Below are 25,553 nucleotides of genomic sequence, written 5' to 3'. Positions count from 1 at the left end.
TTCTTGTCACACAGGACTCCCGACGCTAACCTCCACTTCATCCACCCCACCCCTATACGGTGTGTGACATCCTCGCCGATCTCCCCGATCCCCTGAATAACTGACCCAAGGTACTTGAAACTACTCCTCTTAGGAATGACTTGAGAGTCAAGCCTCACTTCCACTCCCGCTTCCATCGGCTCGGCCCCAAATTTGCACTCGAGGTATTCCGTCTTCGTCCTGCTCAGCTTGAAGCCTTTATACGGGCCCGATACGATCCAGAAAATGCATCATTTTACTTCTAAAAGTCTTTATATTTTCCTGCAAATAATTTTCTATAAAAATTCTTTTCTCGGGCTTGGGAACTTGGAATTAGATTCCGGGCATACATCCAAGTCCCATATTTTACTACGGACCCTACAGGATCGTCCGATCACGGGTCTGGGTCCGTTTACCAAGAATGTTGACCAAAGTCAACTTTAACCAATTTTAAAGACCAAATTCATATTTTTTTTCTAAAATTTCACATAAAAGCTTTCCGGAAATACGCCCAGACTGCGCATGCAAATTGAGGTGAGACAAAAAGAGGTTTTAAGGCCTCGGAACACAGTTTTGACTTCTAAAACAAGATATGACCTTTAGGGTCATCACATTATCTACTTCTAAAACAACCGTTCGTCCTCGAACTGACATAAAAAAGTACCTAAGTCGGTAAAAAGATGAGGATAATGGCTCCGCATATCGGACTCGGGCTCTCAGGTCGCTACCTCAATAGGCTGACCTCTCTACTGCACACGAACTGAAGGGAAATTCTTTTATCTCAACTGACGAACCTGCCGATCTAGAATAGCTATCGGCTCCTCCTCATAGGTCAAGTCCTTGTCCAACTGGACAATGCTGAAGTCTAACACGTGGGATGAATCGCCGTGATACTTCCGAAGCATGGACATATGAAACACTGGGTGCACAACTGATAAACTCGGCGGCAACGCAAGTCTGTAAGTCACCTCTCCCACTCGATCAAGAATCTCAAAAGGACCAATGAATCTAGGGCTTAGCTTGCCCTTCTTCCCAAATTTCATCAAGCCCTTCATGGGCGACACCCGAAGTAATACTCGCTCTCCGACCATGAATGCCACATCACGAGCCTTGCGGTCGACGTAACTCTTTTGCCTGGACTGAGCTGTACGTAGCCTATCCTGAATGATCTTAAACTTATCCAAGACATCCTGTACAATATCTGTACCCAACAACTGAGCCTCTCCCGGCTCAAACCATCCAACCAGTGACCGACACCGCTTACTATATAAAGCCTCATAGGGAGCCATCTAGATGCTCGACTAGTAACTGTTGTTGTAGGCAAACTCTGCTAATGGCAAGAACTGATCCCACGAACCTCCAAAGTCAATAACACATGCTCGGAGCATATCCTTCAAAATTTGAATGGTACGCTCGGACTGTCCGTCCGTTTGAGGATGAAATGTTGTGCTCAACTCGACCCGTGTGCCCAACTCACACTGAACTGCTCTCCAAAAATGCGAGATAAACTACGTACCTTGATCAGAAATGATAGACACGGGCACACCAAGAAGACGAACGATCTCCCAGATATAAATCTCTGCCAACCACTCAGAAGAATAAAAGACTGCCACAAGAATGAAATGTGCTGACTTAGTCAGCCTATCCACAATAACCCACACTGCGTCGAACTTCCTCTGAGTCCGTGGGAGTCCAACAACGAAGTACATAGTGATACGCTCCCACTTCCACTCAGGAATCTCAATCTTCTGGAACAAACCACCAGGTCTCTAATGCTCGTACTTTACCCGCTGACTGTGAGCATGTGATTTTTGTCCTATATGAAATACTCCTATAGGATCCCAAGAAAATAGGTTTTCTGTTAATTATTTGCCATTTTAGGAATTTTTGTAGAATTTTTCTTAATTATTTGCATTTGTCTGTGCATGTTTAATTTATTTAAATCATGAAAAAATACCAAAAATATCATATGTTTTGCATTTAGGATTTGTATTATATTTTTAGAATTAATCAGTAATTATTTGTTTTATAGAAATTTAAAAATCATAAAAAATAGTTCATTTTTACATTTTTGTCTTTTAATTTTTAGTTTATTGATTTTCCTCTTTTAATATAGAGTTAAGTGATGTTTATAATTTTTATAATTAGTTAAATAGTTTAATTTCACATTGTTAGATAATTTAGGATTTTTTAAATATGTAGGATTTTTTAATTAAAAGAAAAAAGGAAAAAAATTATTTTGAAATGAAAGAAAATTGAGAAGGGGTTTATTTGCTGAAATTGGGCCTCTTTTACATTTAAATTCTGCCCCAGACCCGTCCAAATTACCCAAGAACCCAAGCCCAAAATAATTACACCCGGTCCAGTTCCCCCAAAAACCCAAACGACCTCGTTTCATCACCCTTTAATCCCAACCGTTGGATTTCCTTGATCCAACGGCTCGCAACTCCCTACCCAAAATCAATATAACTGTCCTAATGAGAACACCCCCGTCTAACCCCCTTCAGTCATCACTCTCACCTCTCTCTCAATAAACCTTAGCCGCCCTAATACTCCACGCCGCCCCCACCGCAAACCACCACTGAAAATCGCCTCACGGCGGTTCCGGTAGTCCAATCATCCCCAAAATAACACAATGAGCTCCCCTTCACCTCCCCATTCCAAATCTCCACTCCCTTTCCCTCGAATCACTGTCGTTTTCTTTGAGTCTTAAATCGAAGGACACGACCAAAACCCTAGTTATTCCAAATCCCACCAAATTAACACCCTACAACCCTTACCCCTCTCTAAGCCCTAAATTACCTTTAGCCCCTTCCAAATCGGCCCCAATTTTCCTGAATTTTAGATCGCAGATTCAGAAACCCTAAAAAACCTCTGCCTGAGTTGATTCCGGGGTTTTAATAGCTCCACTCTACATGAGTCGATTGCTTTTGATGAGAGCAATTGACTCATGTGGATTGGACCTATTGTTCGAAATGCCTGGATCCAACCAAATCCTCCGGTTCCAGTTGGTTCAATTACGAGTAACTTTCTGAACCTGTTCTCTCTATCTCCTTTTCCTTTTTCTTTTTCTCCTGGCCATCTTCTTCTCCCTTCCTTTTGTTTGATTCTTCATGGGTTAGTCCGTTTGCAGTTGCATGTTTAGGTTTCTTGTTCTGCATTCTTATCATTTAGGAACTAATCATGTTAGTATTTTACGTTATGAGGTGTCTCTTCATTAGTATTTTAGGTTGCCACCTAATAAAGATCTACTAAGAGTCATAGCTTAAAAATGTGGCTAGCTGCCTCATTTTTTGGGGTGAAAATTATTAATTTTTATCCACTTATTAGTTAATTCGGTAATATCTCGTTACCCGGTAATTAACCAATTCCCCACATAATTTAAAAATTATCTCAAATTACTTAAAATTCTACTTATTTTTTTAATATATTTTATATATCATATACCATGGTCATATGGTACTTTGTATGGTACTAGTCCATAAATATCGGGTATTTTAGCTTCGCCGTATTTTACCCCAAAATGCCAAACTTTGACGAAAATTCATTTTCTTTGACTTGTTTCCCCTTTCACCTTCATGAATTTACTCATCACTTGTGAAATAGCATAATCCGTATATTCTCCAAATAATGTTTAACTTGGACTGATGTCAATTACCTTACGACAAATTCAACGTACAATACTACATGGTGCAACATCGTCGTAACTTAATACTGCGAAGCGTAACATTATCGTAATATTGCCGGGTGTAACATCATTCCCCCCTTTGGAACATTCGTCCTCGAATGTTGACTAATGCTCTTATCATTTTCATAGCTTATAGCTCTTGTGAATACCTTAATACTCTCCTTGCTATTTAAGCAGTTGCTCTGTAAATAAATCCAAAGTGTAGGTATTCCCCCTTTAGTCTTTTTGGTCATATCATGACTTGTGGTCGAAATCTTTCTAATCTCTCAACTGCTGCTACATCCTGTCATGCAGCCTATATGACCTTGGCTTTGTAAGTGTACTTATGCGATTCATCTTTCCTTTTTCCTTTTTTCTTTTATCTTTTAGTCAATCTCTAGGCCTTACTTTGTAAACATATACAAGGCTTAATAGAATGCCTCTCTTGGCATCTATAACTGTACTGAAGTTCTTTGCTTGATTCTTTGTAGAACTTACAAATATAGCCATATCTTATTTCATAGATCTAGTTATCTATTCGTATGACTTTACTACATTTACATGGGTTATACTATACCATAATTTTTACTTCAATTTATCGTTACTGAGGTATGCTTACCAAGATCCCAGTTACTTTTGGTTGCCTATACTTTAGGTATAAATCTCAGTCCTTTAATGCTCCTTCATTACCGTTCAACTTAAGAATCATGGCCTAATCTCATGTCATACTTTGTAACTTGTATCTGTCAATTGTTGATTCACCTCAATGTTTATCTACAATCCTCTACGTGAAGACTTGAAACTTCTTATGTAATACATTACCACTAGGGCTTACGTTGCATTGAAGAATATTTGAAGTGATTTTCATAATCATATTTCATAGTGTCTCAATGTGATTCACCTTATGGGAGTATCCTAATTTCGTGCCGCCAGCGAAATCTTTTCTCCTTTTCTTTTTTTTTTCAAATCATTATTCAATCGAAATCCCAAACGTCATCCTTTATCTGTCACAATTATACCCTCATTTTATTACCATGTCAGCATTTCATTCTTTCTAAATGCTATTAATCTTAGATTCCTTTGAGTTCATTTAGGCTATACTAAACTTTCAATAACATAGAGAAACCATTATCTCTCTTGTTTTCATGGACTTAATCCCGCGGATTTATCCATTCTCGTCACCTTTTCACTTGCCTTTCCTTATCCTTACTCATGTTTTCTTAAAACTTTGTCGCTCTACCATACTTTAGCTTGCGACCTATGCATATCCATTTGTACTACTCGCAACTTTCCTTCAACTTGCTTGCACCTTAGATTTCCTTATGTTATTCTGGAACGTCAAGCGAGACGTCACATCATTTCTAACTCTTCTATACTCTTTTAACTACACCTCTCGATATGTAGAAACCATAAGCTGGAAGATATGCCACTAACGATGCCGCTATCATTCCTGGATATTGAATCCCCGTGCTTATAACCTTTTATCCGAAGTATGGATTCTTCACAACTTTTTGCATTTTAGTGCCTCGTACGTTGTTCACTTTAACCTTACTTACTTAAAATCTCGTATCATATCTTCTATCTCTTTCATAACCTCCCTTCCACCTAGGTGTAATTCATGTCCATAACTTGAAGCTCTATTATAACATTCGCAACTCTGGTACATGCACAATCCGGTGAGAGCTTCATACTGACTTCTTATGAGGCTGGTACTTCTTCTAACTGGCTTCCTTGTAGAGCCATTATAGATTATGGTTGTTGTGTTATTTCTCTTGAACATCTGATATTAAGAGTGATTCTGTCATGTTCTCCAACACAACTTCTATAATTTTTTTAGGTCCAATAATCATACTCCTAATTTACTTCGGTGATGTACTTCTTTAGTTTCCTCTTTATTCTGATCAGCCTTTACGTAGGCTTAAACTATCTTCTGATCCATGGCTCATGGTATCAGTTATTACCTTAGCCTTTCATGGGCGTTATGGAATATCCATGATACAATCTTCTAACAATTCAATCCTTTGTCTATGCCCTGGGCTCAATTCTTTCTTTTAACTTATATCGGAGTCTTTTATGGCTGTATGATTATCAACAAATATGTTACCTAGATAATGCTCCAAATTCTTGAGTGTATCCATAATGTAGTAACTCAGGATCATTGATCGAATCATTCCTTTTGTTCCATCTCAGCTTTCTTTAAACATGTGTAATTACTTTTCCTGGTCTTTCTGCCCCCTGTTGCGTCCCTACTTAGCTTATCTTAGTGCCCACACTTTCCGGAGTTTTCAAACAACTCATATGATCTCGTATATTAGTTCTAATTCTTACTTCCCATTCATTAGCCATGGTAGATGCCACATTCCTTTGGAATGCTTACAATGTTGTTGCGAGATTGTTGTTACACGACCATTTTCTCTTTAGGTCGTTGTGCTTAGGTTGAAGCCTTCTTTCTTATCTCCTTAGCTAGTCTTTCGTTGTAGTACTTAGGGAGAACCCTTGACTCTCGTAAAGCTGTGAGCTTATTATATCGTATTCCCGATAGAATTTTTGATGTTTGTGCTTACTTGTAATTATCTTTAGTTACTTACCTCCGTACTCATCTGCTCGTTCGACTGCTTCTGAACTGAAGTTTTGACTGTCTTTCTAGTGGAACTATCTTTTATTTCGTTATACTCATACGGTACCTTTAACTACCCCAACTCCTATTTGAATACTTCTCAAGTATTACAATGTCATAACTATGAGGCTAAATTCACTATATTGGGTTTTACTATCTTTATCTTGCATGACCTACTGTCTTATCTGTATCCTCTTGACTAGCCATGACTAGGCTCTTCCTGAATTAATTACTAACTACTTGTTGGCCCATCCTTATGTCAATATTCTGTGAAATCTTCCTTGGGTTATTTCTTTGGTCTTAACTTACGTCTCGCATTGGCTCCTTAATTATCAATAACATTTCGGGCAGGAACCCTTACTTCTTCTCCTTGACATTGCGTTTGCATAATGTTCTAGAATCGTAGCATACCTGTAGCATTTGGATAAGTGCAATCTCAACCCTTTCTCATTTTTATCGCATTCTTTCTTTTATCATTCCATATTCCCCCCTTTAGGGGAGTACTAAGAGTTGGAGCTACGAGGATCTACCTATAGATGTTTTCTTCTTCATCTTTGGCATCGTTTCTTAACATCAATGATCCGTACTCGCCTTGCGGAATTTCTCCTGTACCAAGGATGATAAATTCCCTTACTCGCGAGGGTGACACTTAGCGTAACTGGCACATACAGTCTCTTAATAACTTTGCTCTTATTGCTTGCTCTAGGGAAGCGTCTCCCTGAATGATTATTCTCTGAATTCATCGTGAATCTTCTTCTATGGTCCATTCTATTACCGCCGGAATGAAATCTAAAATTCCCATGATGCCGAGTACTTTCCAATTATTCAGTCCCTAATTCATATTTGGTTTATCTTGTTTACCAGTCCATACTGATTTCTGTTACTCTGGGGATTAACTCTCCCCTCTGGTAGTCACGAACTTATTTCTCGAAATGAGGATATAACCTTGTGGCCTATACTATTTCATTGTCTTAAGGCCCATCACCTTTCGTCTCTTCTTTCATTTGACTATAGGTTCTGTAACACTCTACCGTTTTCATCCATGTATCACACTTTATTCATAATACTTCCTTATCTCTCTTCTCATTACTCTGTTAATATTTCTACATATCCCATTTCTTGTGAAAACTTCAATACAACATTCTTTCGCTTTTAGCTTCCCTTTGCTCCATCCAATGGCTCTTTGGGTTGCTCAACATCCTCGCTCTACTAGGGATGAGAGCCACACTTAAGGTAATATTTATCCTATCCAGGCTTTCAGTGCCTATCTTCTAACTGCTAGTATTCACATCTAATCGTAATATTCTAAGGTGCACCATCTTGGTGTCTCACAAGAAGATCTATTGGCACATTTGTAATACCCTTTGAAAATGCCAACAAATGAAAGTAATCCATTTACCAATTTGGGTTACTCTAACCCCAGCCGGATCTTGATATACCATCCTTCTCTTAACTATACCTATTAGCCCCCACAGGACATAACTGAAATAGGTGTGACAAATTGTACATACCTCTGTTACTGTTGAATATAACTCAAAAAGCTTATGTTCCTTTGCCTCAATTATAAACGCTGCTAACCTTTATTAACTAGGCGCCTCGTACCCTTCTTCATCTTGCTTCTTTTGCTTGTTGAAACTTGTATTTATCTTCTTAATCTCTCATTGTCTTTCACCATAAAGGTGGATAGACATTCTTGCCTTAAGGCTCATTTTCAAGAGGCTTCCACCTTTCAATACGTACATGATCTGCTGAAGACCTTATATTTACTTATCACAAGTATGATACAAAGTCGAGTTCCTCTAATTCAACACTTCCACAGCTATATCTCTTATCGATCATCTTTCTGAACGTAGGCATCTTCTTATTACGAATAAAAATAGAAGCTCGGGACTTGAATTCTTATAAGTGAGCTCTACCACACGATCTAGAGTAAGAAGAAAGAGTGACAATCCTAAATGCCCTGTAGCCTCCTGCTTATAAGTGTGGTGCACGACATACCCATAAACAAGACTCTACTAGACACAGCTTGTAGACTCCCTAGGATAGAACTGCTCTGATACCACTTTTGTCACGACCCAAATTGATGGGCTGCGATGGGCACCCGGTACCTTACTCAACCGAGTACCAACGTAACATATCTTTCTTATTACATCATCATATACACATGACATACGGGCCTAATAGGCCAGCATGATTCTTTATAAACTCGAAACATAGGCCACAAGGCCATACAATCTTTTATGTACACGACATATGTCTACAAGCCTCTAAGAATACATAAATATCATAAAGGTCGAGACAGAGTCCCGCCATACCAAACAATATACATCTAACTCATACTAATCAAACAAGCAACTCCGAAGCAAATGGAGTGCACCAACATCTTCGGCTCAGTTGATAGCCTACATGGAGGGCTCTCGACCTGTCTATCGGGATCTGTGGACATGAAACGTAGCATCCCAGGCAAAAGGGACGTCAATATGAATAATGTACTGAGTATGTAAGGTACATAAATAAATACATAAGAAACATGGAAGACATATAGAGTACATGACTCAACCTATAAGTCTGAATAACTTTGTAAATCATAAATTACTTTTAGCGTCATGCGTATGCATATGAATGTCATGTCATGCATAGGTACATATTTCATAACATCATCAGCCTCTGAGGGCATCCCATCATATTATATTGGCCACTGCGGGCAAAATCATCATCGTATACCAGATGATTAGGTGGTGGTGCGTATATAATGCCATAACCTTTCCCATATCCCATATTCATATATACGCATATATAACGCTGTTTGAATCATATTTACATATGTATATGCGTATATAACGCCGTTTGAATCATATTTTAGCCACTGTGGGCAACATCATCATCATATACCAACTGATCAGGTTGTGGTACATATATAACGCCGTAACCTTTTCCCATATCCCATATACATATATTTACATATATACGTGTATATAACACCATCTGGTCATGAGTCAATGCACGTGAATGCAATACATGAAAAGTACGTTAATAAAATCTTTCAGAATTTCATAAGACCATTTTGTCTTGAGCAATCTCATAAAGTAAACTTTTTTTTTTCTCAACTTTCATATTTTTCTGAGACCCCATAAACAGATGATAAAATATTATGACACATGGAAATTCAGGAACATAGATATCTCTAATACTTCTATGAATAGAGTCATTTATGGAATTTTTGCATTTTCACGTTTCGTTTGTATCGTATGGATCATGCCAACAGAAAGAAGGGATAGCCTTAACATACCCGGAGTAGGAAAAATCCGTATAATGTTCTTGAAAAAGGTTGCACCGTACTCCGTTAGAACCACAAATTTTATGTTGCTAACAATTTTCGTTGGATTTCTTTTAGTTGAGGAAAGTCTCGTTATTAATATCTTTGTAGGAACTTGAATGGTAAGAACTTCTAAGGTTCTGTTATGAAGGAACTTTGTAGGATTTTTCTATGTAATTTTGGCTAAGGTGCAAAGCTCACTTACGAATTGCTAACCGAACAATTAATAAAGGGTTGAATTCAATATATGGGCCATTCTGACATGGAGTCTCTTGATTCAAAGAGTACTTAGCACATTACTTTTCAACTCTTGTATTTAAGTTGTGAGGTGTCTCTTCATTAGTATTTTAGGTTGCCACCTAATAAAGATCTACTAAGAGTCATAGCTTAAAAATGTGGTTAGCTGCCACGTTTGTGGGGTGAAAATTATTAATTTTTATCCACTTATTAGTTAATTAGGTAATGTCTCGTCACCCGGTAATTAACCAATTACCCACATAATTTAAAAATTATCTCAAATTACTTAAAATTCTACTTATTTTTTTAATATATTTTATATATCATATACCATGGTCATAGGGTACTTTGTATGGTACTAGTCCATAAATATCGGGTATTTTAGCTCGGCCGTATTTTACCCCAAAATGCCAAACTTTGACGAAAATTTATTTTCTTTGACTTGCTTCCCCTTTCACCTTCATGAATTTACTCATCACTTGTGAAATAGCATAATCCGTATATTCTCCAAATAATGTTTTACTTGGACTGATGTCAATTACCTTACGACAAATTCAACGTACAATACTACAGGGTGCAACATCGTCGTAACTTAATACTGCGAAGCGTAACATCATTGTAATATTGCGGGGTGTAACATTATCCCCCTGTCCAGCAAAAGCAAAGGAAGTTCAAAACTGATTTCAGTGACAAGATCAAGGAAGAGGTCACAAAACAGTTGAAGACGGGGGTGATCCGAGTGGTCTAATGCACCACCTGATTAGCTAATGTGGTTCCCGCGCCAAAGAAAGATGGGAAGACTCGAGTGTATGTTGACTACTGAGATCTGAACAAAGCAAGTCGCAAGGACAATTTCCCTTTGCCAAACATCCACATCCTTGTTGATAACTGTGCCAAACATGAGATATAGTCTTTCGTAGATTGTTATGCAAGATATCATCAGGTGTTGATGGATGAAGAGGATGCGGAAAAGATGGCCTTCACCACACCCTGGGGCACCTATTGTTACAAGGTCATTCCTTTTGGTTTGAAGAATGCCGGGGCAACTTATATGAGGGCCATGACTGCCATCTTTCATGACATGATGCACCAAGAGTTCGAGGTGTATGTAGACGATGTGATCATCAAATCCAGAACATAGGACGACCATGTTCGGAACTTGAGAAAGTTCTTTGAGCGGATGCGTAAGTATGATTTGAAGCTAATCCGGCCAAATGTCCATTTGGGGTTCTGTCTGGCAAACTCTTGGGATTTATAGTCAGTCGTAGGGGCATCGAGCTAGACCCAACAAAGATAAAGTCTATTCAGGATTTGCCTCCTCCAAGAACTAAGAAAGAGGTTATGAGCCTGTTGGGAAGGTTGAACTACATTAGCCGATTCATTGCTCAGTTGACTTCCACATGTGAACCCATATTGAAGCTGTTAAAGAAAGATGCAGTGATTAAATGGACGGAGATGAGTGTCAAGAAGCCTTTGACAAAATCAAAGAATATCTATCGAACCCGCCAGTCTTGGTCCCCCCTGAACCTGGGAGGCCTTTGTTTCTGTATTTGACAGTCTTGGGGAATTCCTTCGGTTGTGTCCTCGGGCAACATGATGTTACCGGAAGGAGATATCAGGCAATCTACTATCTGATCAAGAAGTTTACTAGTTATGAAGCCAAATACACTTTGTTGGAAAGGACTTGCTGTGCTTTAACTTGGATTTTCAGAAGCTTAGGCATTACTTGTTGGCCTACACCACCTATCTCATCACCAGGTTGGACCCCCTGAAGTACATATTCCAGAAACCGATGCCCACAAGGAGGTTAGCCAAATGGCAGATCCTGCTCACTGAATTTGACATAGTCTATGTCACCCGCACGGCAATGAAAGCCCAGGCTTTAGCAAATCACCTAGCTGAAAACCCTGTTGATGATGAATATCAGCCCTTGAATACTTACTTCCCGAATGAGGAGGTGAATTCAGTTGAGGTAACATCAGAAGACACCAATTCTTGGAAAATGTTCTTCGATGGAGTTGTGAATGCGAAAGGCATCGGAATTGGGGCAATCTTGATCTCACCCACTGGTCAGCACTATCCAGCCACAAACCGGCTTCGGTTTTTCTGCACAAACAACACTGTTGAGTATGAAGCCTGCATTATGGATATGAATATGGCAATCAACCAAGATATGGAAGAATTGTTGATCATGGGAGATTCGGACTTGATTATCCGATAAGCTCAGGGTGAATGAGAAACTCTGGATGTCAAGCTTATTCCCTGCAGACAACATGTGGAATATCTTAGCAAGCGGTTCAAGTCAATCGAGTTTAGGTACATTCCTCATTTTCACTATGAGTTAGCCGATGCACTCGCTACTTTGGCCTCGATGTTGCCATATCCAGGCAATCTCCACATTGACCCGTTGGAAATCCAAATCCGAGAAAGGCATGGTTACTGCAATACGGTTGAGGTGGAACCGGATGTTCAGCCATGGTATCGTGATATTAAGAGATTTTTGAAAACTAAAGAATATCCCGATCAAGCCAGTGGAGACCAAAAGAGAACCATTAGACGGAATGCAAGCGGTTTTTTCTTGAATGGTGAGGTCTTGTACAAAAGGACTCCAGATCTCAACTTGTTAAGATGTGTTGACGCCGAAGAGGCCAGAAGAATCATGTATGAAGTGCACACAGGAGTGTGTGGATCCCACATGAATGGGTACGTTTTGGCAAAGAAAATCCTTCGAGCAGGCTATTACTGGATGACTATGGAAAAGGATTGCTTCAGTTTTGTCCAAAAATGTCATCAGTGTCAGGTACATGGTGATCTGATTCATGCACCGCCCACAGAACTGCACCCTATGTCAACACCGTGGCCATTCGTTGCTTGGGGTATGGATGTTATTGGGCCGATCGAGCCAAAAGCTTCAAATGGACATAGATTCATATTGGTTGCCATCGACTACTTCACAAAGTGGGTCGAAGCAATTACTCTCAAAGCTGTCACTAAGAAAGCTATGGTAGACTTCGTGCACTCCAATATCATCTACCGTTTCGGTATTCCTGCAACTATCATTACGGATAATACTACAAACTTGAATAGTCACTTGATGAGGGAGATATGTGAGCAGTTTAAGATCACACATCGAAATTCTACCCCTTATCGGCCCAAAGCCAATGGTGCTGTCGAAGCAGCAAACAAGAACATCAAGAAGATTTTGAGAAAGATGATCCAAAGTTCCAGGCAATGGAATGAAAAGTTGTCATTTGTATTGTTGGATATCGCACAACTATGCGCACATCAGTCAAAGCAACCCGCTATCTATTGGTTTATGGCATTAAAGCCGTAATACCGGTAGAAGTTGAAATCCCCTCTCTTTGGATTATTGTTGAAGCTGAAATTGAGGATAGTGAGTGGGTCAAAACCCGTCTGGAACAATTAACCCTGATTGATGAAAAACGAATGGCCGTAGTCTACCACGGGCAGTTGTATCAACAAAGAATGACCCGTGCTTATAACAAGAAAGTGCGGCCTAGGAACTTTGAAGTGGGGCAACTCATTTTGGGGCGTATTCTACTTCACCACCAGGAAGAAAAAGGAAAATTCGCTCCCAACTAGAAATGCCCGTACATTATAAGGAAGTTGTTACCAAAAGGAGCATTGTACTTGGGCGACATTGAAGGAAATGATCTCGAAACAACAGTAAATGCAGACGCAGTCAAAAGGTACTACGTCTAACCCATTTGTGGTACCAATACTATCCGATTGGGATGATGAAGGCTTTCATTCACACTACCCCAAACACTCCAATCCTTTGCTAACCCTTTGATCCAATTACCTTTCTTTTAGTACCCTCTTTGGAACCTGAAAATGCTTGCAAAAAAAAAAATCCAAACAAAAAGACACAAGAAAAACAACAAAAAACAACAAAAACAAAGTTCCCTGAACTACTTTCGACTTGATTCTGAAAGGATACTTAGGCAGCCTCTCTCTAGGGTTCAGTCACACCAAAACAAAAATTCAATTTCCCCCAAAAGTGAAACTGGGGCAGATGTTGTAATAATTCAGCGATGGTTCGCCGGAAAAGGTTCCAAAGTTATAATTCAATCCAAACTCTTTTTACCCTAAATCCTGTTCAAGCCCTTCCAATCAATCAGTGAGACTGTTCAAGAATCGAAGAACACAACTATTTGGATCCGATGCAATAAAGATGAGAGAAATAACATGAGAGAGTCTTATTGGTGAAAACCCATACGGGCACCGTAAGGCGATGGTGAGCAGAAAAATTGAAAACGAGAGAGCCTTGTTAGTGAAAACTCGTAAAGAACACTATAAGGCGACAGTAAGAAGAGAAATGAGAGAGGTCGATTGGCGAAAACCCGTAAAGGGTGCCGTTGATCGAAAAGAAGGAATCCCATCCAACCATTGACACTAAAAGAGTCCTGGCAAGGTTTTTCGGTTTCAAAGCCCGGGTCATAATGGGTTCATGAGAAGCTGGATAGTTGCGCAGATCGAGTATCCAGTCCAAGAAGCATGTCACGTCTGTTGAAGTCTGCATGCACTCCAGATAAGTCCTTCTTTACTCCGCCGAAAGGGACACTTCTCTTTAAATTCATTTTTCTGTCCTTTGTTTACTCTTCTTTGAATCCCTTTCGGTTTAATTCTTCTCCGAAACTAATACAAAGAAAAGGTGGAAAGATTGGTTTTACGAGGTTCTGCTTAACAAAAGCCAAATCCAAAGAAAGTACCCAGCCTCAGCGGATGCATCAAGTCGATCCAAACTGGCCATGATGGCCGATGCTCCAAAGTCAAAATTATGGAGAATGAAAGAAACCCAAAGTCAAGTTCCCATAAAGGCAGAATAAGATGAAAAGGCCAATGTCCCACACGGGTGAACCATCATGTTAAGTTTTGGAAAGTCAAGATCCTTGGTTTTAGAAGAAAGATCGATCTCCAGAAAGCCAGCAGGCGACAGAGATGTTCATCGAAAGAGTTGGGCCGAGATCAAGTGATCAAAACAATAAAGGCCATAAAACCAACCACCGTCTCAAACTAACAATTGTTCTTTGTTTGAAAAAATGAAACAGGTGCAATCTAAAGCAACCTTGCAAGAAGAAGGTGCAACCAAAGAGAAACTGCGCAAGGGCTAGAAACAACTTTGCAGTAACAATCCATGAAAATGGAAGTCCCCCCCCCCCCAAATTCTTTCCTACATTCACTCATTCAATTAAAAAAAAAAGAAAAAGAATAAATAAAAAGAGGAAGAAACAGAATAAAAAGAGAGATAAGAAGAAAATTAAAAAAATGGTAGCGTAGGATCCCCAATCTCTATTTACGCCTTTTCCAACATAGGGTCTCCACTCCCTAGTTGAATTTTTTTAGACATAGGGTATCCACTCCCTAGTCGCCTTTTCCAACATAGGGTCTCCACTCCCTAGTTGAATTTTTTAGACATAGGGTGTCCACTCCTTAGTCGCCTTTGCCAACATAGGGTCTCCACTCCCTAGTTGAGTTTATTTTTAGACATAGGGTCTCCACTCCCTAGTCGTCTTTTCAACATAGGGTCTCCACTCCCTAGTTGATTTTATTTTAGACATATGGTCTCCACTCCCTAGTTGCCTTTCCTACATAGGGTCTCCACTCCCTAGTTGATTTTATTTTTAGACATTAGGTCTCCACTCCCTAGTCTTCTTTTCCAACATAGGGTCTCTACTCCCTAGTTGATTTTATTTTAGACATAGGGTCTCCACTCCCTAGTCGCTTTTCCAACATAGGGTCTCCACTCCCTAGTTGAGTTTATTTTTAGACATAGGGTCTTCACTCCCTAGTCGCTTTTCCAACATAGGGTCTCCGCTCCCTAGTTGAGTTTATTTTAAGACATAGGGTCTCCACTCCCTAGTCGCCTTTCCAACATAGGGTCTCCACTCCCTAGTTGAGTTTATTTTAGACATAGGGACTCCACTCCCTAGTTGAGTTTATTTTTAGACATAGGGTCTCCAATCCCTAGTCGCCTTTCCAAAATAGGGTCTTCGCTCCTTAGTTGAGTTTATTTTTAGACATACGGTCTCCACTCCCTAGTCACTTTTCCAACATAGGGTCTCCACTCCTTAGTTGAGTTTATTTTTAGGCATAGGGTTTCCACTTCCTAGTCACTTTTTCCAACATAGGGTCTCCACTCCCTAGTTGAAGTTATTTTAGACACAGGGTCTCCACTTCCTAGTCTACTTTTTCCAACATAGGGTCTCCACTCCCTAGTTGAAGTTATTTTAGACATAGGGTCTTCACTCCCTAGTCGCTTTTCCAACATAGGGTCTCCACTCCCTAGTTGAGTTTATTTTAGACATAGGGCCTCCACTCCCTAGTCACCCTTTCAACATAGGGTCGCCACTCCCTAGTTGATTTTATTTTAGACATAGGGTCTCCACTTCCTAGTTGCCTTTCCAACATAGGGTCTCCACTCCCTAGTTGAGTTTATTTTTAGACATAGGGTCTCCACTCCCTAGTCGCCTTTCCAACATAGGGTCTCCACTCCCTAGTTGAATTTATTTTAGACATAGGGTCTCCACTCCCTAGTCGCTTTTTCCAATATAAGGTCTTCACTTCTTAGTTGAAGTTATTTTAGACATAGGGCCTCCACTCCCTAGTCTGCTTTTCCAACATAGGGTGTCCACTCCCTAGTTGAAGTTATTTTAGACTTAGGGTCTCCACTCCCTAGTCGCTTTTTCAACATAGGGTCTCCACTCCCTAGTTGAGTTTATTTTTAGACATAGGGTCTCCTCTCCCTAGACTGCTTTTCTAACATAGGGGCTCTACTCCCTAGTTGATTTTATTTTAGACATAGGGTCTCCACTCCCTAGTCGTCTTTCCAACATAAGGTCTCCATTCCCTAGTTGAGTTTTATTTTAGACGTATGGTCTCCACTCCGTAGTCGTTTTTCCAAATACAGGGTCTCCACTCTTTGGTTGATTTTTAGTATAGATCTAGGGTTCCACTCCCTAATCTCTTTCTCCCAAGGATACACAATCTTGATTTTATTGCTCTCAATAAAGAAATAGTTTAGATTTTGTTACAATAACTCACAAAATATTCCTAGTGAAAATTGAGGCAGAAAAATTTCGTTCGTTTGTTTGTTTTGGTGCCTAAACAGGTTCTCACCGTGAGGCAAAAGGATTGAGATGACCAAAAGAAGAAGCCTCAACCCAAATAAAAGAAAAGAAGAAACAAGAAAAGAAGTTGAACTCAAGATGCAGAAGCGGAGAAAAGATGCGGACTACTCAAAATTTGATTGAGGTCACAAGCTTTGCATGTCCCGCCTTGGTCCAAAAGCTGAAGAAAAGTGAACCAGCGGTTGCAGCTAACGAGCAACAAGATTCAGATCAGAGTCTACAGGAAGAACCAGCCAAGACTCAAGATCAAGATTTAATAACTCGTAGTTGATAGGCTTAGCTAGTTTAGCTTTTCATCTTTCATTTTGGTGTAATAAAGAGTTCAACAAGCACAAACAGTAGCAACAACAGTGAAATCACAGTTTCCGGTAGTCCCAGCTACCAATACTTTTAGAACTACACTGACCTGATTCCTTTATAGCAAAGGATATGTAGGCAACCTCTGAAGCAAGTTTCCGTCAGGATTTCTCAAAAGATGATTCTCACGGAGTTTCAGATGGGCAAAAATCCCTCGTAATTGCTCATCTTATCTTTGCTCGAAAACCCTTCGTGTCTCCGAGCAAAGAGGGGCAACTGTGAGCATGTGATTTTTGCCCTATATGAAATACTCCTATAGAATCTCAAGAAAATAGGTTTTCTGTTAATTATTTGCCATTTTAGGAATTTTTATAGAATTTTTCTTAATTACTTACATTTGTCTGTGCATGTTTAATTTATTTAAATCATGAAAAAATACCAAAAATATCATGTATTTTGCATTTAGGATTTGTGTTATATTTTTAGAATTAATCAGTAATTATTTGTTTTATAGAAATTTGAAAATCACAAAAAATAGTTCATTTTTACATTTTTGTCTTTTAATTTTTAGTTTATTGAGTTTTCTCTTTTAATCTAGAGTTAAGTGATGTTTATAATTTTTACAATTAGTTAAATAGTTTAATTTCACATTGTTAGATAATTTAGGATTTATTTTAAAAATGTAGGATTTTTTAATTAAAAGAAAAAAAAAGATAAAAAATTATTTAGAAATGAAAGAAAATTGAGAAGGGGTTTATTTGCTGAGATTGGGCCTTTTTTACATTTAAATTCGGCTCCAGACCCGTCCAAATTACCCAAGAACCCAAGCCCAAAACAATTACACCCGGTCCAGTTCCCCCATAAACCCAAACGACCCCGTTTCATCACCCTTTAATCCTAGCCGTTGGATTTCCTTGATCCAACGACTCACAACTCCCTACCCAAAATTAATATAACTGTCCTAAATAGACCCCCCCCCCCCCGTATAACCCCCTTCAGTCATCACTCTCATCTCTCTCTTTCTCTCAATAAACCCTAGCCGCCCTAATACTCCACGCCGCCCCCACTGCAAACCACTGCCGGAAATTGCCTCACGGCGGTTCCGGTGGTCCAATTATCCCCAAAATAACACCATGAACTCCCCTTTACCTCCCCATTCCAAATCTCCACTCCCTTTCCCTCGAATCACTATCATTTTCTTCGAATCTTAAATCGAAGGACACAGCCAAAACCCTAGTTATTCCAAATCCCACCAAATTAACACCCTACAACCCTTACCCCTTTCTAAGCCCTAAATTACCTTTAGACCCTTCCAAATCAGCCCCAATTTGCCCGAATTTTAGATCGTAGATTCAAAAACCCTAAAAACCTCTACTTGAGTTGATTCCGGGGTTTTAATAGCTTCACTCTACATGAGTCGATTGCTTTTGATGAGAGAAATTGACTCATGTGGATTGGACCTATTGTTCGAAATGCCTGAATCCGACCAAATCCCCCGGTTCCAGTTGGTTCAATTACTAGTAACTTTCTGAGCCTGTTCTCTCTATCTCCTTTTCCTTTTTCTTTTTCTCCTGGCCATCTTCTTCTCCCTTCCTTTTGTTTGATTATTCATGGGTTAGTCCGTTTGCAGTTGCATGTTTAGGTTTCTTGTTCTGCATTCTTATCATTTAAGAACTAATCATGTTAGTTTAGGTTTTATTTTTAGTTTTAGTTTGTTGGTTACTCAGTTTTCCCCCGTGATTTCATATTAATTTCTTTTTCCTTAATTACTTTGCTGACTGGTTGCCCGTTTAGGTGTAATATAACTTCTTTATTAGGTGTAATATAAGGAGTTTTTTACTCTCTAACCTCTCTTTGATCTTATTTTTTCTATTAGCATTGAGGACAATGTTAGTTTTTATTTGGGGGGGGGGGTCCTATTTTGATGATTTAACAACTAGATTGTAATTATAATACTTAGTTTTCTTTATTAGTTTTCTTTATTGTTATTTTTCACTTTTGGTATGTATATAACTTTACCATTTATTTTTCACTTTTCGTTATTTTTCAATTTTGGTATGTATATAAAGTTACTTTTCCATGTATATATTCATTCCCCTCTTATGTATATTCGTCTCAATACCCTATTGTACATATTCGATTTACTTTCCGTATTTTACTTTATAACTTCTTTTGCAATTTTTCCTTAATAGCATAGCTTCTTATTTCATTTAGTGGCTTCTTTTTCAATTTGTAGCTTCTTACCTTTACAAGTTTTCGTGATCAATAAGCCTTTGGTTTTCTTAATACCACGGTTCTTTTCAAAGGTGGAGTTTGTGTGAATGAGGTGGCTCTTCCCGATGATGGATGACATGACAACCTTGTTAAGGGTTTGAGTCCATTTTCTTTATGTTTTTATGTAAGTAGTAGTAATGAATAAAAGTGTCTCAGGCAAAGCTTCACTTCGATCTAAAACATTTACCTTTGATCTTATGGTTAGAAATAAATTGATGTATAAAGGATGGTGATAGTTGTGACCTTTAGACTCTTGTGTTGACTAAACAATTATTGCGTGGTTATTCGGGACCATTTGTGTTCTCAAATCTTAGCTAAGGTTGTTGTGGGGCCTCAACTCTGTTTTCTTTAGCAATCCAACAGCTTGTGTGGTGAGGGTTTGACTTGCGAGTCCAAGTCCCGTGTCAATAAGTCTAGAACTTGCCCTGAATGTTTGTCTAGGTGAAATTCTAAGTGTAGCTCGACTTGAGAAATGATTATAAGCTCTCATTGATCCAAATTTGAACTTGAAAGCATCCATAGCCCACCAAATATGATATCCCTAGTCAACCCCGTTGAGCCGAAGTCCTTGTTCTTTCAATAACCATGATACAAGCCTTTATACGTTCTAAAATGATCCTCTCTTGGCACCCGATCTTTCCTTATCACAATTCGCAAAAGCATAAGTTTGGGGGGAGAGGCGAGGAATGCAAAAGTGATAAAAGGTACAAAATGAAGAAAAGGGAAGGCAAAAGAAAAAGAAAGAAAAGCCAAAAAATCAAAAGGAAAGTGAACAATGTAGAAAAAAAGAAGGGATTCAATAAAATGTCAAGACCCAACCGATGAGCCGCGACGGGCCCCCAATACCTTACTCAATCGAGCTCCTACATAACATATCGTTTCATGTCATACTATGATAGATAACTGAGCCAGATGGCTGCCGTGAGATAAGTAGAATACAAAATGTAATACCAACTTATACATAAGACATACGAGCCTATAAGACCAAAATAACCACTCGTACACTGAACATAGACCGACAAGGGCATACAATCTTTTACATACATGACATTTGTCTACAAGCCTCTAAGAATACATAATTTTCATAAAGGTTGGGACAGAGTCCCGCCATACCAAACAATACACGTCTAAATTGTACTAACCAAACAAGCAACTCCGAAGCAAATGGAGTGCATCAACATCTTTGACTGAGCTGATAGCCTACTTGGAGGGTTCTCGACCTATCTATCGGTACCTACAGGCATGAAACGCAGCATCGCCAGGCAAAAGGTATGTCAATACGAGTAATATATCGAGTATGTAAGGCACATAAATAAATACATAACAGACATGGAAGAAATATAGAGTAAATGACTCAACCTGTAAGTCTGGATAACTCTATAAATCATGAAATAATTATAGTGTCATACATATGTGTATGAATGTCATGTCACGCATAGGTACATGTTTCATAAAATCATCAGGCCTCTAAGGGCATCCCATCATATCATCTCGTCCACTGTGGGCAAAATCGTCAATGTATACCAGCTGATCAGGTGGTGATGCGTATATAATGCCATAACCTTTCCCATATCCCATATACATACACACACACACACACACACACACACACACATATATATATATATATATATATGTATGTATATATACGCATATATAATGCCATCTGGTCATGGATCAATGTGCATGTATAAATGCATAAAATGCATATGTGATACGTTAATAAAATCTCTCGGTATATCATAAGACCATTATGCCTCTGATTAATACCATGAAATAAAATTTACCAACTTACGTATTTTTGAGACCCATAAACAGATGATAGAATAATAATTCACATGGGGAATCAAGAATATAGACACCCCTAATATTTCTATGAATAGAGTCATTTATGAAAGTTGCGTATTTTGCTCGTTTCATTTGTATTATTTGGATCATGCCAAAAAGAAAGAAGGGGTAGCCTTTATATACCTGAGTTGATTATCTTGACAATCCTTCTAACACACATCAATTGTAACAATACTTAACAACAGATCAACGTAGGGATAAATCCGTATGATATTCTTGAGAAAGATTATATCGTGCTTTCTTAGAATTGTATCTCACGCATAATAGGATTTTTTTATGAATTCTCACGTTACAATCATATAGGTTCTTGGATGAAATTTTCTTGCTGAGGATCATTACTTTGGTGATGGTGTAAGCATCTCAATTTTGTGCTTTAGAGAGGCTTTTATATTTGTGGGTGTGGGCCCCATTTTTGGGGATTAGTCTTTCCCAAAGATCCCTTAATGTGCCACCTAGTCTTGATAATTCAAGAGTCATGTCCATATAGCCCCATTGCTGCCACGTTACCAACTCATCCACCATATTTTCAAATTGATTTATTAATTTGTTAATTGCCCACTAATCAATAATTAGCCAATTTCCCACATAATTAAGAATTATCTCAAATTACTTAAAATACTACTCACTTTTAACATATCTTGTACACCTTACTATCATGGCCATGTGGTACCTTGTATGGTACTAGTCCATAAATACCGGGTATTTTAGCTCGGGCCATATTTTATCCCAAAATGTCAAAATTCGATGAAATTCATTTTCTTCCATTTCCTTACTCTCTCACCTTCATGAATTTACTCATTACTTATTTTAAATAGCATAAAATGCTTATAATCTTAAAATAATCTCATTCCCAAACTTAATTACGACAAAACTTTGACGTACGAAAATAAGGGATGTAACATCATTTCCTCTTTGAAACATTCGTCCTCGAATGTTGACTGATGCACTCATCATTTCCATAACATATGTCTTCCAAATACTTTAGTATTTTCCTTGCTATCTAGGCAATTTTTTTTTTTGAAGAAATCCAAAGGCCAGGGTACTCCCCCCTTTAAGCCTCTTTCTTTCACCATGACTTCTAGTAAGAATTCTTCTAATCTCGTAACTGTTGCTACCTTCTATCATGTAGCATGTACGACTCTATATATGTGCGCCTATGCGACTTTTCTGTCCTCTTTCCTCCAGCTTTTATCCAATCTCTAGGCTTCACTTTGTGAACATATATAAAATGATGTCAAGCTGTCCCTGTAGGTGTCATTAGCTTTACTACATCTAAGTAAGTCATGCTATATCATAATTCTTAATTTGATTTATCGTTGCGAAGGTCTGGTACCAAATTCCAGCTTAACTCTTGTTGCTTATCCCATATGTATAAATCTAAGTCTTTTAATGCTTCCTTATTACTGTTCATCTTAAGAATGACGACCTAATCTCAGTTCATACTTTGTGACTTTTGTCCATCCAGTATGATTTGCCTCAATATTGATCTAGAATATACTACTGATAACTTGAAACTTCTTACATAAAACCTTGCCACTAGGGATTACGTTGCATCGAGGAATATTTGAAATAATTTCCATAATCGTATTTCATAGTATCTCGATGTGATTCACCTTATGGGGGTATTCTGATCTCGTGCAGTCAGCAAAATCTTCTATCCTTCTCCCTTTTGTTCTTCAAATCATTATTCAATCGAAGGCCCAAACGTTATCTTTTATCTGTCACAATTACACCTTTATTTCATTACCAGGGCAACATTCCATCTCTTCAAAATTCTACTAGTCTTAAACTTCTTTGAGTTCATTCAGGCTATACTGAGCCTTCTATATCTTAGAGAACTCATCAGCTCTCTTGTTTTCATGGGCTTAATCCCGAGAACTTATTCATTCTCGTCACCTTCTCACTCACCCTTTCTTGTTCTTACTCTTGTCTTCATAAAATCTTGTCGGTCTATCATACTTTAGCTTGTGACCTACATATATCCATTTATACAGCTCGCAATATTGCTCCACCATAGATTTTGTTGTACTATTCTAGAACATCAAGCGAGATATCTCATCGTCTGTAACTCTTCATTACTCTCTTGGCTAGATCTCTTGGTACCTAGAAACCATTAGCTGGAAAATATACCATTAACCATGCTGCTATCATTCCTGGATATTGAATCCCTGGGCTTCTAGACTTCTATTCGAAGTATGGACTATTCATAGCCTTCTACATTTAAGTATCTTGTACTTTGTTCACCTTTACTTTACTTACCTTAAAATCTTGCATCACATCTTATATCTCTTTCATAACCTCCCTTCCACGTAGGTATGATGCACATCAACAACTTGGAGCTTTATTATAATACTACAATCCGGTGGGAGCTTCATACTGACTTCTTATGAGGCTATTACTTTTCTAACTGGATTTATCATAGAGTTGTTATAGAATATGGTTGTTGTACTATCTCTCTTGTACCTTTGATATTAAGGCTAGTCCTGCAATGTTCTCGATCACGATTTCTATTATTCTCTAGGTCCAATAATCAGACTCCTAATTTACTTAGTTGATATAACTCTTTAGTTTTCTCTTCCCTTTGATCAACCTTCGTGTAGGCTTAAGCTATCTTCCAATCTACGGCTCATGCTATTAGCTATTACTTTGGTCCTTCAGGGACGCTATAGAATATCTAGGATATAATCTTTTAACAATTCAATTCTTTGTCTATAACCTAGACCCAATTCTTTCTTTATCTTATACGGGAGTCTTCTACGGCTGTATGACTGTCAACATATATGTTGCATTAATAATACTCCAAACTCTTAAGTGCGTTCATAACGTAGCTAACTCCGGATCATTAATCGGATAATTCTTTTCGTTCCTTCTTAGCTCTCTTTAAATGTACGCTATTATTTTTCTTGTTCCTTTTGCCTCCTTTTTACGTGCCTACTTAGCTTATCTTAGCTCCTACACATGCCAGAGTTTCCGTGCTACTCCTATGATCTCGAGTATTAATTTTGGCTTTACTCTTCGTTCATTAGCCATGATAGGTGTCACTTTCTTTTAGAGTGCTTATAATGTTGTTGTGAGACTGTTGTTACAAGACCTTTTCCTATTTCGGTCACTGTGCTTAGGTTGAAGACTTCTTCCTTATTCCCTCAGTTAGTCGTTCATTGTACTACTTAGGGAGGACCCTCTGACTCTTGTAAAGCTGCGAGCTTATCACATCATATATTGGACTGAATTTTTGATGTTCTTCTTGCCTATAATAATTCGTAGTTACTTATCTCCACGCCCTTGTGCTTGTAGGGTTACTTCTGAACTAATATTTTGACTGTCTTCCCAGTGGCACTCTCTTTTATATCCGTAACACTCATATGGTACTTTTAACTATCCTACTACTATCTGAATATTTCTCAAGTATTACAATATCATAACTGCGAGACTGAATTCATTATGTTGGGGTTTACTATGTTTATATTGCACGATCTGTTGATTTGTCTATATCCTCTTGTCTAGTCATAACTAGGCTCTTCTTGAATTACCTACTAGCTACTCGTTGGACCATTCTCATATCAATATTCCGCGTAATCTTCCTTAGGTTATTTACTTTGACTTATCCTACGTCTTGCACTGGCTCCTTATCTATCAATAACATCTCATGTAGGAACCCATACTTCCTCTCCTTGACGTCGTGCTTGCATACTATTCTGGAATCGTAGCATATCTGTAGGCTTCCAGTAGGTGCAATTTCATCCCTTTATCATTTTTATCGCATTCCGTCTTTACCACTTCATAGTTACTAGAACCACTTAATTCCAACTTAATATCATGTTACTCAATATTCCTCCCTTTAGGGGAGTACTAAGGGTTGGAGCTACGACAATCTACTATAGATGTTTTACGTCATCATTCTTGGCGTCTTTTCACATAATTGATGACCCTTTATCGCCTTGCGGTAATCCTTTTGTACTAAGGATAACGAAATTCCTTACTCGCGGGATAGCAGTTAGTATAACTGGCACATACAGTGTCTTAAGCTTAACTTTGCTCACATTGCTTGCTTTAGGGAAGCGTCTGTCTAAATGACCATTCTCTGAATTTCTCATGAATCTTCTTCCGTTGTCCATTCTATTATCGCCG

General features: G+C 38.5%; 1 protein-coding gene across 1 annotated transcript in view; it reads left to right on the top strand.

Moving 5' to 3' along the window:
* The first annotated feature begins 11,300 nt into the window (after positions 1–11,300).
* The window catches only part of LOC138873188 (uncharacterized), a 30,188-nt gene continuing 15,935 nt past the window's right edge, over positions 11,301–25,553 (top strand). The window contains exons 1-3 of the mRNA XM_070151630.1: positions 11,301–11,474; positions 11,567–12,039; positions 12,124–13,108. Of these exons, the coding sequence (XP_070007731.1) occupies positions 11,301–11,474; positions 11,567–12,039; positions 12,124–13,108 (1,632 nt within the window). The remainder of the gene's footprint in view (positions 11,475–11,566; positions 12,040–12,123; positions 13,109–25,553) is intronic.

This window comes from Nicotiana sylvestris, chromosome 7, assembly GCF_000393655.2.
Source record: "Nicotiana sylvestris chromosome 7, ASM39365v2, whole genome shotgun sequence".
NCBI classification, from domain to species: domain Eukaryota; kingdom Viridiplantae; phylum Streptophyta; class Magnoliopsida; order Solanales; family Solanaceae; genus Nicotiana; species Nicotiana sylvestris.
Note: the sequence above shows the minus strand (reverse complement) of the source record. Positions and strands in the feature narration are given on the sequence as shown.